Genomic DNA, 14792 nt, shown 5'->3' on the forward strand with positions numbered 1-14792 from the left:
CTTTGATAGCTACTCCTTCAAAATGTTAAAAAAAATTGAATTCGCAGCAAAAAAATGGCGGCAAACCTATGCTAATTTGCCGCCATTTTTTTGTGCACTGTGTGATGTCGTAAAGCGGAACGCAAAAATGGCTATAATCTTGGCTATAATCTACATTCTACGCTTTCAAATATTTGTTACCTTTGACGTCTGTCAAATATATGAATTAGTTCATAACCTCAAATTCGTACAAGATCATAAACATAACAATTCAAATAAAATATAAATAAGTGTCCTATAAAAATTGTTTAGTGTAAATGTTAAAGTGTAATTGTGTATAGTGCAATATGATTTCACGTAAGCCGATATTTCAAAAGCCGAGTAAGTAATAATAATCTAAGAATCTTAATAATAATGTATTGTAAACACAAATCATAATAACATAGTTAAAATAGTCTTATAAGCTTGAAATATAAGACGGCAAATCGTAATACTGGATGTAGTCCCGTTTTGCAAGAATTAGTATCGCATTTTCGAACGATTTGGCTTATAATGGTAGTGTGAAAGTTAAGTCCCATGTCCCCAAGTGGGGTAAGGCGCAGATGCATTATACATCAGTTTCACTGATCGATTTTCTTTAGGGACAAGAAGGTGATCAGTCTTCTGTGTCCTGCCAGACCGAGACATTTTTTTTTATTAGTCTCTACCGAGAATCGAACCCAGGAACCCTCGGTTCTACGCTCACGTGTCAACCACTATACCAAGGAGGCGGTCATCATTGTAGGGTCAAGGGGAAATAAACTCTCCAATCTCCAAATCTGGCCACCTTATTCAAATAAAAGTGTATATCTGAAGATTTAAAGGATTGTGTAAACTGTAAAGTCAATTTTATCCATTTTTATCCAGGCGATGACAATCTATACCCAGTGAGGAACAAAAACGGAGAGATAGAAACACTAGTTAATCCAAACATTGACTCCGCATTAAGCATAGACAACGATTCCAAAACCAATGTAGTGTACAATCGTTACCATCACTTACCATTGGAGGCTCAACGACAAAAGTTACCAGTGTTCCAGTACAGAAATCATATATTGTATTTGATGGAGAGGTATCAAACGCTGGTCTTGATTGGAGAAACTGGATGCGGCAAGTCTACACAAGTACCTCAGGTAAGTTTTCTGTTAATCTCTATAATCTGTGGCTGCCTATAGTATATATTTAGTACTTTTAATTATATGTCCATAGTGGTTATATTCAGGAGTGAAAATGCTATATACACAGGTGTTTTTAAATAAAAAAAAGACGGGTTGCACTCCGGGAGTGCTGGCAGAAGTGAAGACTTGATTATTAATGTTCAGCATGTTTGATATTTTGGAATGGTATCCGTCTTACGCTTTTTCGATCAGGTCACGTGTCCTGACGCTAGTTTAAGATGTTATACCCATTACAGAAAAAGTGCTCAACGCTGCTAAAGAAGTTTTCACTTCAAAAATGGATTAACTTATTGATAAAATAAACTTTTTCCTCTCTGGTTTGCATATTTCAAAGTGGTCTGTAGAATATAAGACATATATGCATTTACCATTGTATTTCTCCATTTAAGATATTATGCTAAACTAATTTATCAGTAAGTATTGAACAGAATAAATTTGAATAAGAAGCTCACAGTTTATGTAAAAGTCCACCGCCGGGTTCAATCTTTTGTTTGTAGTTAAACAAATCTTTACCGTTTCTAAAAGTTACCTAAATTTGGGCCGAAATATATTCAAAATTCAAATTCAAATAATTTATTGCTTACCAATACATTTTTACATATAAGTAACCTTATGCAGGTATTGCAATTATTATTGGTATATAAGCAATACAACCTGTAATTGGGCATAAATATGCTTTTTCCTCATTCCTCTTTAGGTATATGTATAATCTTATATATAAAAATGAATCGCAAAATGTGTTGGTAAGCGCATAACTCGAGAACGGCTGAACCGATTTCGATAATTCTTTTTTTATTATATTCCTTGAAGTACGAGGATGGTTCTTATGTAGAGAAAACGTAAATATTATGTACCACGGGCGAAGCCGGGGCGGACCGCTAGTCTTATATATAAAAATGAATCGCAAAATGTGTTGGTAAGCGCATAACTCGAGAACGGCTGAACCGATTTCGATAATTCTTTTTTTATTATATTCCTTGAAGTACGAGGATGGTTTTTATGTAGAGAAAACGTAAACATGTACCACGGGCGAAGCCGGGGCGGACCGCTAGTCTTATATATAAAAATGAATCGCAAAATGTGTTGGTAAGCGCATAACTCGAGAACGGCTGAACCGATTTCGATAATTCTTTTTTTATTATATTCCTTGAAGTACGAGGATGGTTCTTATGTAGAGAAAACGTAAACATGTACCACGGGCGAAGCCGGGGCGGACCGCTAGTTAAATTCATAATTTTTGGTTTATCCAAAAACAAAACTTAACTGATAAGCAATGAAATCATATAAATATTGTTTACATATTATAAGATAAGAAAAAGCTTGTCAAAACATTACTCATAACATTATTTTAAGTTTATTTTGAAATAACTATTAAATTTATAATTTTACTAGCGGTCCGCCCCGGCTTCGCCCGTGGTGCCTACATGTTTAAAGTATCCTATCTCTCAGTTTGATCGAACTGCACATGGTGTGCGAATTTTATTATAATCGGTTAAGTGGTTTAGGAGTCCATTGAGGACAAACATTGTGACACGAGATTTATAGATATTAAGAAGAAAGATATCATTAAATATAACTTTTAATGCTATATTTGTAGCAAGCTAACATCACTATTCACTATGTTGTTTAAAATAATATTTACCTTCATAATAGAAACTTGGTAAATAATACCAAGTTCCAATTCATGCTTAATTAAATTTATAAACATTCAACTTATAACTATTTGGAACATCTCTGCTTATAAAATAGTCACGTATTTTATAAAGTGGTTTCGTTTTTTAGGGTTCTGTAGTTAAATGTTAGAGGTAATATTGCCTTTTTTTTATAAGTAGTGGGGAAATCTTCCAAAGATACCCACGGCCCCCGAGGTAATATTGCCTGGCCATATGATGCATATTATATATTTTTTTATTAATTATTTAGGCATATTCTATAAAAAAAACACAAATTACTTATCTATATTAATATTATAAAGCTCTAGTTTGTTTGTTTGAACATGCTTATCTCAGGAACTACTAGTCTCATTTGAAAAATCCGAGTTTTATTTTGCATCCGTTTCACTGATCGATTTTATTTACGAAGAAGTTGGTAATTTAATTACCAGGAATCTTCAGCAAATCTTTTAAATATATTGTTACTGAGTTAAAATTTAAATATTTTAGATATTTACTTTTTCATAATTTCGTTTAAGTATTTATTTTTAGTTGATATTTTTGTTTTTGCGTTATTTTTAGGTTTAAAGAAGTGATTTTCAATGGTAAAATAAAGATTCATAGATTTTTGAGGCATGTAATAACTAATAACTAAGGCGTAGTAAGTCGGTACGTGAGGTAAGGTTCCGTAACTTACCTTACGTATCGATACTTACTTGGCTGGTAGTGATGTGCTAATTTTTCAAGGCTTTACATTTTTCACATTATGTAAATTTTTATTTAAATACGTTTTACAGTTTTTTTGTTTTCAGCCAAGTAATTTAGTAAGCGTAATGTACATATGATGGAACATCACAATTCACAAAAAATAACAATATTTCTTAAAATGTTAGGAATTGAAATCGGTAAATATAATATTTATATTATACTATAATCTTAGGTAGGTATCTATCTTTTTTTAAATAATAAAGAAGGAACTCTTAAAACTGCTCGATTTTAATTTAAAAACTGTTTTCATGAATAAATCGCATCTTTTTAAATAACACAAACATTAGAATATTTATAATTTTATACACGTAACGATTTAGGTATCAAAACATAAAGCTATTAAGTATAAAGATTTAATATTAATTTATAGAAATTTTATAACAAAAAATAATAAAAAGTTCAGAGGTTCTAAAACTTTTTTGCTAATCTCTTAAAATTTAACTATTTGAACTTAATTAAAAGAATTACATTATAAATTTAGAATTACATTAACTGATAATCTAATCTTATCTTCAAAGCAATACATTTATTGCAACTGTAACTCCCAATTGAATAAATAAATGCATTGTGATTCAGCTTTTAATTTAACAACTGCACAAACAAGTCGTTAAGAAGCAGATAAATTTCCGAAACGGTGAATGTTTAATGAATTTAATACCGTATTGGCGCGTAATCTCTGGCTTAGCTGAAAGCATTATAAGGTCAACGTTTGACAGATGTTCGAAGGGGAGCAAACCCGCCCAGCGTCTATTGTTTAGACTTGAGAAGCTGTCATTCAGACGCCAGTCGCGGTGGTGTGCGCACGCGTGTTACCGCAGTTCGTCCGTTGTTTTTAACGAATGCATATTATGTAAACATTGGAGGTTCACGTGCAAGCACAGTTAAATAAACTGTTGAAGCCTCTTGTTCGCGGTTGAATAACAGTGCGGGCCGATTGATACGATTGTTTTCATATTTTATCCGCTCTGTGTGACTCGACATCGATTTTACGTTTTCGAAGTAAAGTATAATAAAATGCGGTTTCGTTTTACGAGTTTCGTGCTTCGCAGAGGAATGCGCCGAGCGATAGTGACAAAAAGTTGTGCACCACGAGTTTATGTGATATTATAATTCACCGTTGGAATGCTTGTTTACAACCTCTAACTTTTAGTTTACGGCGAGTTTCCACGAAAGTTCGATGGTGATTTATAAATAGATTGTGTGGGGTTTCACAACCCGCGTGGGTTATAAATGTGAACGAAATCTGGATATTGTGTAAATCTTTGTTTTTGTGCGCCCACTGTGAAGCATTGCAAGTTTTTGTTTTAGTCATAACTCGTGTTAATCTCGTCCTTGACTAGAAATAAATCTGCACATGCGTAAACGTAACCGTAACTATATATGATCAAGATGATGTGGCCTTCCTCTCAAGCGAGCAAAATCCTAACTCTACTATTGTTCATCGTCGTAGTATACTGTCTTTATATGGACACCTTACTGTACTTACGAATACAGAAGTACAATTTAGATATATTTGAACATAATGAGAATATCACGCAAGAATCGTCGACGCACAAGACGATAGTGCCTCTGCGGAATTATGAAGACGAAACTTGGATACCGTGCACCATAAACCCTTTATGTCACCCGACCGTGAAAGCGCTAATGGTCGATCACATAAACCATTACATATACGGGCCACTGTGCTCGATACTCGACATGGCGCTCGGTATATCCGAGAAAATGTTATTTTTAACGCCAAACATGATATCGTTCTCTCATGTGGTTATCGCTTTAATAGGTGCAAAGTTACTGACCTGTCAAAATTTGGCTGCCAGGCGCGTTGGCATAGTTTTATTCCAAATAAGAATGTTTTTGGACGACTTAGACGGTCACGTAGCAAGGGAGAGAAAGCATATAAAAGGGGAACGATCAGAAGTTGGTACTCTGGGTTACTGGGTTGATGGTATATGCGATTTGATTGGTGTAATATTCATGATGGTGGGCATATTGCTTTATCTAAAGAATAATCCCCCCAGAAGGGGTTACAAAGGCACTCCAGTGAGCACATTACCTTATCACCAGTTGAAGGAAATAAACTCGAGCGAAGACATCGAGAAGGATCACACGACTGAAGGTATTTCGTACAAAACCAAAGTGTCCTTCCAGAGGATCGTACAGGTGCTCGGGCTGTTCTCTGGCCAAATGGTTCTATCTTCTTTAGCGTGGAATAGATACATAGATTTATACCAAACAATGCTTGAAAATAGTGCAGACTACGATATGTTTAGACGGGAGATGGCGTTTAAGTCTAGTAAGTTTTTTATCGCGACTGGTGTGTGGAGGGTTGTGAACCCACACAGTTATTTACACCTGCTGTCCTTGGCCGTGTTCTGTGATAAAACCTGGTGTTTCTTGAATGCTGTCCACTACAGTGGGTACATAGTTTTGGTAGTGACAGCCGCTGCGTCCGAGTATTTGGTGGAAAACATTCGTGCGTTTGTCGTTAACGGTACGGATGTGTGAGACTGTTAGAGGAAGTGTTCGGTTTCAATGTAAAGCATACGTCCATGGTAGGAAGTCTGTTATACGGAGTCTCAGGTAGATATTGAAAGAACTGCCTTATTCGCCTTTCTATACGCGGTTCTCATATTTTCTATCGATCTTGACGTGGCCATATTTAATAATTTATGAGTAATGAACTTCCTTGCATTGTTGTTATTGTAATAACAGACAGCAGCGATGTATTGACACCTACTTATCAAAATAATTATTAAAACAATGTTGGCAATGGTAATTGTTTAAACGTTTTTAGTGAGGTCATGGCCTCTTTAACGCTATTTCTATAGTATTTTAAATTATCTGTCTCGCGCAATAACGATAATCTTTAAATACGTTCCAAATTCAAATGTTTGTTAATTCAAAAACTATCTAAACGAAAGTTGTATAAGACAGTGCGCGCACGAGCAACTTTGTCTCCGCAACTATTTTGTCTCTCCCACCTATGGGCTAATATGAAAGTGCGCGCACGTAGCGACGCAACTTCCCATACAAATTGATGGGAGAGACAAAATAGTTGCGGAGACAAAGTTGCTCGTGCGCGCTAGCTCTAACTGTCTCATATTATTGAGAACGAAAGAAAGTGACAGTAGAACTCTTATTGCGCTCATCAAGTTAAAGTTCATTTGTAAAGTCGATGTCAATGATCGTTGTTGAACTAAAACCTAATTTAAAATATAAAATAAAAAAATATTGTGATATTGTCTGTAGGAATCCGTTGTGCCAATACAATGGGATGCATTTTGATAAAACTCTAGTAACGGTGCATTTACATCAAACGAACATAGAGATAGAGCTAGAGCATTCTTTCGTGATCTTTCAGTGTAAACGAAAACTCGCATTCAGTGTTGTAAGTTGTTCAGTATTAGAACATTGCATAGAATATTTTCGAACGCGCTAAGAACAACGAAAGAATGCTCTACGCCTGTTTATATTAAAAGAATTTGACATAGTTAGAATGGGTGTTCGCTTGTTTGATGTGAATGCACCGTAAGATGACTGATTTTTGTAGATGGTACTATTTTTGAGGTAAATGTTTTATACACTTGGTAATTTGAATCATGATTGAAGTCAATGAACTACTTTAAATAATTTTAATAATGTAAGCTACACACGGCACACCTATACATATTCTAACATTACTACATTATTACGTATAGGTACGTGTATGGATTTAGAAACCAGTTATTATGTTAATATTGATTATTATCAGCAATATATTATTATGTTATCCGATTAATTTTAATACTTATTATTTGTGATTAGACGGTAATATCCGAAACTAATCAACTGATATAAATTAAACTTAATTTGAAATAGAGCCTTTTATAAATGAACTAGCTGACCCCAAAAACGTTGCCCTGTCAGGACCGTTTTATAATAGAGGTAGTAAAATAATTTATGACCTACAGTGGTCCGCCCCGGCTTCGCCCGGACATAGGCTACCTTTTATTGCGAAATATGTACCAACATATTTCGCAATAAAAGGTAGCCTATGTCCTTTCTCGGGTATCAAAATATCTCCATACCAAATTTCATGCAAATTGGTTCAGTAGTTTAGACGTGATTGAGTAACAGACAGACAGACAGAGTTACTTTCGCATTTATAATATTAGTATGGATTCTCAGATCTACGGAATATGCAGAAAAAATAATTGTACAAAAAGCGGTCGAGCCGTTTCGAAGGACCTTGGTTACAAACACTGTGACAATTTTTTTAGAATGAATGAACGAATTAAAAATAAAAGTTCAGTTCAGATACAACTTCATAGAGCATAAAAACACAATTAAATTGGTTAGATAAAATCTATTCATAAAACAGGATGGCTATATAATTTTGTACATATTTTAGAAAATAAATATTATACTTGATTTAAACATTTTCTTATAACATTAGCGTAAAAGTAATAAAATTGAAATCGTGTTCACGCTTCTGAAATAAATATTTTATTATTTCAGATAAAGTTTATAACGATGTTAATCAAATTACCAAGACAATACTAAAAGTACGGGCTTTACAAAAATTATATTAAAAATCCGGCTGTCAATAATTCTAAAAACATATAACAAAAAAAAAAAATGTGTGCGTGTACTAGTGTACACACGTAAGAAGTGAAACTTCTTTATGACCTTATTTTTCAAAAAATAATTTACTATTTGCAACTTTACAGAAATACGTCAATCACGCGTGGTAGGGATAAGAAAAAGATGGCGCGTAACGGAAAAATGTCACACGTAACTGAAAAAATGTTACACTAATTTTTTTTCCAACCCCGATAGAGAAGTTTCACTTCAAAAAATTTGTTTCAATTAGGTGTAGGTAATTTGCCGAGTTTAGTTTAAAAGTGTAAAAAGTAGCTTTTTATTTTTAATGAATACAATAAGCTTTGATATTAGTGCTTATCACTTATCACTTATCAGTATGATTGTAAAAACCTAAAACATGATGTCAGCGTTTACGCCGTTAATATATTACACTAGCGGTCCGCCCCGGCTTCGCCCGTGGTCGGTGGTATATATTTCGCAATAAAAGGTAGCCTATGTTCTTTCTCAGGGTCTAAAGATTATCTGTGCCAAATTTCATTAAAATCGGTCTAGTAGTTTATGCGTGAAAATCATACATACATAATTACAAACCTTTCCTCTTTTTAATATTAGTATAGATAATGGGTGAGGTTTTAGAAGCACTGTCTTGTAAAAAAAATAAAGTATGTTTTTTCGCAATTTTCGTTTGAAAGGTCATATGACCTTGAGTTTTCAGAGCTATATCTTCGTAAGCTCCAAACCGGAGCTGTGGTTTTGTTTTAACAGACGGACAGACTTTCGAATTTACTTAATTAATTACCTACGGCTTGTAATATTTTAATAATAAAAATAAATTGCCAAGTGTATAAAATATTTGTTTCAATAGAGAGGGTAAATAATGTAGTTAGAAAGGATTGTTAGTTAATTGCGACAAAAATAAACAATGTAAATAAATATTTATTTTCTTGAATTTAATATACCTAAGTCGGTGTAGTAATTTTTGCGTTATAGCATCGACGAACATAAATCTTGAGAATAATAATGCTTTAGTTATGTAAAAATGAAGTTTTATCAAAAACTTTTTCCGTTGACCGGACCGTTCAGCTGTTTTTGAGTAACGAACATCCAATCTGATGTATTTTCTCAATTTTGGTATAGATATTTTGTTTATAATATTATTTTTTTAGGGGTTGTTTGTGAGGACAGATGAAAAAATAAATAAATATGAAATACCTATGATAATAATATTTCTTCCAATTAATTATTAAGAATTTGTTTAAATGTCGTCATTTTTGTTATACATACCATTGTTAATTATAATGAAATTAATATATAAATAAGTTATAGAAAGAGATGAATGTAAAAAATATATTTAATTTAGTTGTTAATATATTATGTTTGTAAATATGTCAATAAATTGCACTTATTTGGACGATTCTATCTTAATTTCAAATAAAATAGCGAAAATACAAATTATAAATAAATCATATTTGTTAGAGAAACTTATCCTAACACCATCAAATATAATAATAAAATATACCTACATGTACATTATATTATGTTGCAGTCAAATGGTTAAATCTGCCGTTTTATAAATATCCTAGGATTTTTATTAAACTGCGACGTTTAATAATAACATTGATGTATCTTTTAAGAAAAGATAATCAATCGACAATTTATAATGATGTAGGTTTTTATGAAACGGCTGTTTTTAACAAGTTGGCTGCGACATATTATATAGGTGCTGATCTTCTATAAATGAGATATCTTTTATAATTGTAATTTATCCGAATTTCATAACATTCACCATTACATCTGTCCGTCCACAATAATATTCTACTAAATTATTTTTCAAATCATAAAAGTATTTTTCGCAAATTTATATCAAGTCCCTTTCATACATTTAATGGCATTGCTTTGTAACTAATAGGAAATGTATGTCATCGAAGTAAATGTAATTTGTAAGTGTTATGTTTAAATAAAATTTTATTTTATGCATTTAACGATTTGTATTTAAATATAGTAATACCTTGAAATTATTATTCGTTAGTGTGATTAACGAAAAATATTGAAAAGTGATTTAAAACTATGTAATTACCAAAAAATGTTATCAATAAACTGACGTATCGATTAGTAATTTAAAAAATTACAAAAAATCTTGGTCCATCCGATGGCAATAATAACTAATTTAGGCAAATGGTATGTGGAACTTCTCATTTTTTTTGCGTCGGGATCCCAAATAGATTTTTATAGCCTATTATACAAAAGCAGGTAAATGCTCCGAGGTGATAACGAACGAAAGGTTTTTTAGTTCCTCTGAATGTTAGCGTGCCTTCCAGCTTCCTCATGGGATTAGTGGTTAACGCCTTTCATCATGTGGTCTTGGATTCGATCCCGAATGAAGCAAATCAAACACACACACAGCACAGAAGGCAGATAGTAGATTTAGTGGATTATAATTTGTTATTTTTGCGAACCACTCCTTCTGTCAAATTAACTTACACAAGGTTAGAAAATACTAGGCTCTTATTGATGTTAATTTTCGATTCTGTACGCTTTCTTATTCCTTTTTGTACTTATCACTTTTATGACACCTAATTATTATTAATTTCACCATACTGTTAACTGCCCTTATATACGATACATACATTCGCGGCAATAAAGCAAAGGTATTACTGTATTTCATATATAAATATGTAACGTTAGTACGATCTGTGATTTATATGTTATAAACGGGTAGATTTTACTTAATTGTATGTGTGACAGTGATGCTCAAAGTGTGACACCCAGTCGATCAGTCGATAATCGACACTACAAACGAGTAAATTCTTAATTAGGTACATATTTATTATTCAGGCACCTTCAGTCATTTTTATTTTAACAATGATGTTACATTATGTATGATATCTCAGGAAATTTAAAAATTCGTACAAAAATGTACAACAATCAAAACGTAACAATATATGTAGTATGTATGTTTGTGCATATTAAATATGTAATCAAAGGTTTGAATTCATTCAAGGAACAATTTTTGTAAGGATATTAAAGTCTTATCCAAATAACCAAAAATATTACATACAAAAGTCGAATAAAAAAATACATGCAGGTATTAAATATTAATGAATAATTTTTATTTAACTATTTTGAATTGCATAAAAAATTTGTCGTTTTTGGGTGTCACAGGAAAAGTTTGAAAACAGCTCTGCCCACCAGAGACTAAAGAGCAGTAACAGCCCTTTTGTGATTTTTCGTTTTATTAGTGATTCTGAAAGCGGGTTTCTTAAGCTTTCTATTGAATTAACTTACTTATTTCTAAGACTATAAGAATGGTTTTTATTTAACAGTTTTCACTTACTGCAAACGATAAAAATTAACAATTTGGCGTGATTTCCTAACTAAAATACAGTATAAATTATACTGCAGATTAAATTTTAAGGTTTCATAACTAAAATGCAGTAAGCAATATAATTTTACAGTTCTTTAGATAGTTTTATATTTCTGGAAAAAAATTAAAAAAAAAATTAATACGCAGTAAAATTTACCGCCATACAAGCTATTTTTACTGCAAATTAAGAAAATACAATTTATTGTCACGAACTCCCAACTAAAATGCAGTAAAATCAAAGCTTGTCGCATTTTAGTTGTGAATACTTAACATTCTTTTATCATTATAAACTGACTAACACGCAGTAAAATACAGCATTACTGCAGATTAGTTTGGATAGCATAATGACACAGATATGATTATTCCTAGCTAAAGTGCAGTTAATGTTTTAAATACTGCAACTGTGAACTAGCTATTTTTCTTACTGCACTAGTAAATTGAACACTTTTTTCTTAAAAAACTAACTAAAATGCAGTATTTTTTTGACCTTACTGCATGTTAGTTGGGTTTCTTGACAAAATAACTGATCCAAACGCAGTAATAGGGCTTTTTGCTGCATTTTACTAAGTTTAAAATGGTATTTTTTACAAAAAAGGCTATGCAGTAATAGGCACCAAAAAGAATAAATGGCCATAATAAATTCAGTTATTAAGATATATTTTTTTTTATTGCTTTAACGTGTGAACCTATGCCTTTACAACCTTTCTGCATTCAAATTTTTTTGCTTATCATTCTGTTGATTTTTTAAAATCAATTCTTAACTTTAAATGCGTTTTACTCGAAATCGTGATTTTGCTGTTACTGCACTTTAGTGTATGGTGGGCAGAGCTGGTATATTTATGATAATAAAATTGTTTGATTTTCGTTTTAAGTTCATATTTTATTCATATGCAATATTGTTGATTCATGTTCAAATAAAGTATATGTTTAAAGAAGAATATACCTATTTACATAATTTTGGCTTTTCATTTATCCCTATTAATTTGTAAGTAGGCAATAGGCATCTAATGAATGTGTGAAAAAATTCATTTTTTGGCTGAGTTTGATATTTGTTATTCAATCATAAACAGTATTTAAATTGCAAATATAGTTCAGTCATAATAAAGGTATCTTGAACTAATTTTTAACTAACTATAGTTTCGAATATGAATATAATAAATTATCGAAGTAAATTGTTGAATGAAATTTATTAAATTATTGAAGAATTAATATAATTTAATATATGACATTACTACATTTTTATTACTTTTTAACGTGTCAAATCATTGGCACGTGATTGATAAACAAACACAATTAAATTTAAATAAATTGGTTTACGAAGGTATAAAAGTAACAATAATAGAATGAACAGTCGAGATTACTACGCCTACGCTTTCCGCCCTCTCTTGAACTTATTTAAGCGCGTGACTTCGTTCATGTGCAATAATCTTATATATAAAAATGAATCGCAAAATGTGTTGGTAAGCGCATAACTCGAGAACGGCTGAACCGATAATTCTTTTTTTATTTTATTCTTTGAAGTACGAGGATGGTTCTTATGTAGAGAAAACGTAAACATGTACCACGGGCGAAGCCGGGGCGGACCGCTAGTTTATAATAAATCATCAAAATAGCTTGTGACCTAACAATTTTTTAGTTCAAGTTATCTAGTTTATTGTGAAATAAGTTTTATAAAAACAGTTTTAGACTTAATCAAAGTCGTAGGCAGAAAAAATACACCGATTTTTACCAAAATGTGTTGCTATAAAAGTATTTCTCAGAAACATACATAATTCCAAACAATTATGTTTTATAAATATTTGTACTTTTGCTGTAAATGTAGGACGTAGGTACTTATTTAATCTCAACAACTGATTCCGGGAACTCCTCTGGAGTTTCCCCTTGTAAATAGGGAAAGTCCCGTTAATACAAAATAATTGAAATAGTATCTAATCTTCTAGATGGTTCTTTATGTAAAATGTATGAGTTACATGTCATAAACTTCAAGTGGTTTGAAAAGCACTTTGAGATATAAATGACGATTGTTATAAGTATCGTTTTTATTAATTTCTTCTAATATAATAAACTGGATCGTTTATGACTGTGTGTAAATTGATTTGATTACATGCCATACCATGCCATAATTACCATTGCGTTCACACGACGAACACTGCAGTAACTTAATAAGACATCATTATCTAATTTGTTCGTGCAATTAAACTTTAAAGAATTTGAATTGAATTTTCTTTCGTTAAATACATTTATTGATATAATAGTCAAAATCATTTTAAATTTATTTAAAGGCAACCGGGTATTGTTGAAAAAACCCGATTTCTCTGTTGCACCGCAGCATACTCAACATCGTACGATGAATTGTTTTAGTACCTATAAACTTTACGTCACAATACTTGAATTCAAGTAACTGTAACTTAATTTACAATTAACATTTTTTATTATTCGTCTTGAATATTTGAGTTGTATTTTTAAATTTAAAATTACAAGTGTAACCGTTGTAGAGATAACGTTATTAATACGACGTTTAATTTGACGTTTTCTGAATTTGATAATTTTTGTACACTAGCTATGTTTCTAAATTTATAATTATTAAATTAAATCTAGTTGGTAACAATCGCTTGGTTATTTTTTCAAGTATTCACGTTTGAGATTGAAGAGAAAGTACTTTTTATAAGTATTTTTCATTAATAATAAAAAGAAAAAGTTGTAGTAGTTATCGACGGTTCCATTTCGACGTTATGCAAAGAAATTGTAATCAGAGAAATTACGCACTTAGAACCAGAGGGACTACCACGCATTATTTTTTGTGTTATTTTAACAGCTATAGCACGTTTATTTATATTATGTTGAGTAGCAATTGCCAACTATTGTTTTAATACTAAAATAAATCGTAAAATTTATTGATCGCACCAAACGGCATTAGAGTAAATCGTGAAAATCGTGCTTCATGTGCCATCGCCTCTGTACGCATTTATTATTTAAATTTAGATCCACTATTAACAATATTCATTGAGAAGAATACAAAATAAGTGAAATAAATGTATGCAAATGTGAAGTTGTGGTTAGTACGGTTTTTGTATGATAATATATCATGTATTTGTGTTTAAAATTATTATAGTTTACTAGCGGTCCGCCCCGGCTTTGCCCGTGGTACATATGAAAAATAGATGTTGGCCGATTCTCAGACTTACCCGATATGCACAGAAAATTTCATGAGAATCGGTCCACCCGTTT

The 14792-nt window shown here is 31.7% G+C and overlaps 2 protein-coding genes across 2 annotated transcripts in view; both read left to right on the plus strand.

The window, feature by feature from the left end:
* The first annotated feature begins 209 nt into the window (after positions 1–209).
* Positions 210–14792, plus strand: part of LOC149896950 (putative ATP-dependent RNA helicase DHX35) — a 46686-nt gene continuing 32103 nt past the window's right edge. Inside the window, exons 1-2 of the mRNA XM_090117323.1 lie at positions 210–360; positions 886–1151. Coding sequence (XP_089973449.1) covers positions 327–360; positions 886–1151 — 300 coding nt within the window. The 5' untranslated portion in view covers positions 210–326. The remainder of the gene's footprint in view (positions 361–885; positions 1152–14792) is intronic.
* Positions 4408–6539, plus strand: Cpes (Ceramide phosphoethanolamine synthase). The gene has a single exon (XM_090117324.1). It carries the CDS (start codon positions 4997–4999, stop codon positions 6119–6121), a length of 1125 nt encoding a protein of 374 aa, XP_089973450.1. The 5' UTR covers positions 4408–4996; the 3' UTR covers positions 6122–6539.

The sequence above is a fragment of the Colias eurytheme genome, chromosome 27 (genome assembly GCF_061535395.1).
Source record: "Colias eurytheme isolate Ceu_HAF_F1 chromosome 27, ilColEury1 Martin Lab GWU primary, whole genome shotgun sequence".
NCBI lineage: Eukaryota > Metazoa > Arthropoda > Insecta > Lepidoptera > Pieridae > Colias > Colias eurytheme.

Excerpts from the sequence above, each read along its gene's own strand:
- Cpes (XM_090117324.1), top strand. The coding sequence starts at position 4,997 with ATGATCAAGATGATGTGGCCTTCCTCTCAAGCGAGCAAAATCCTAACT.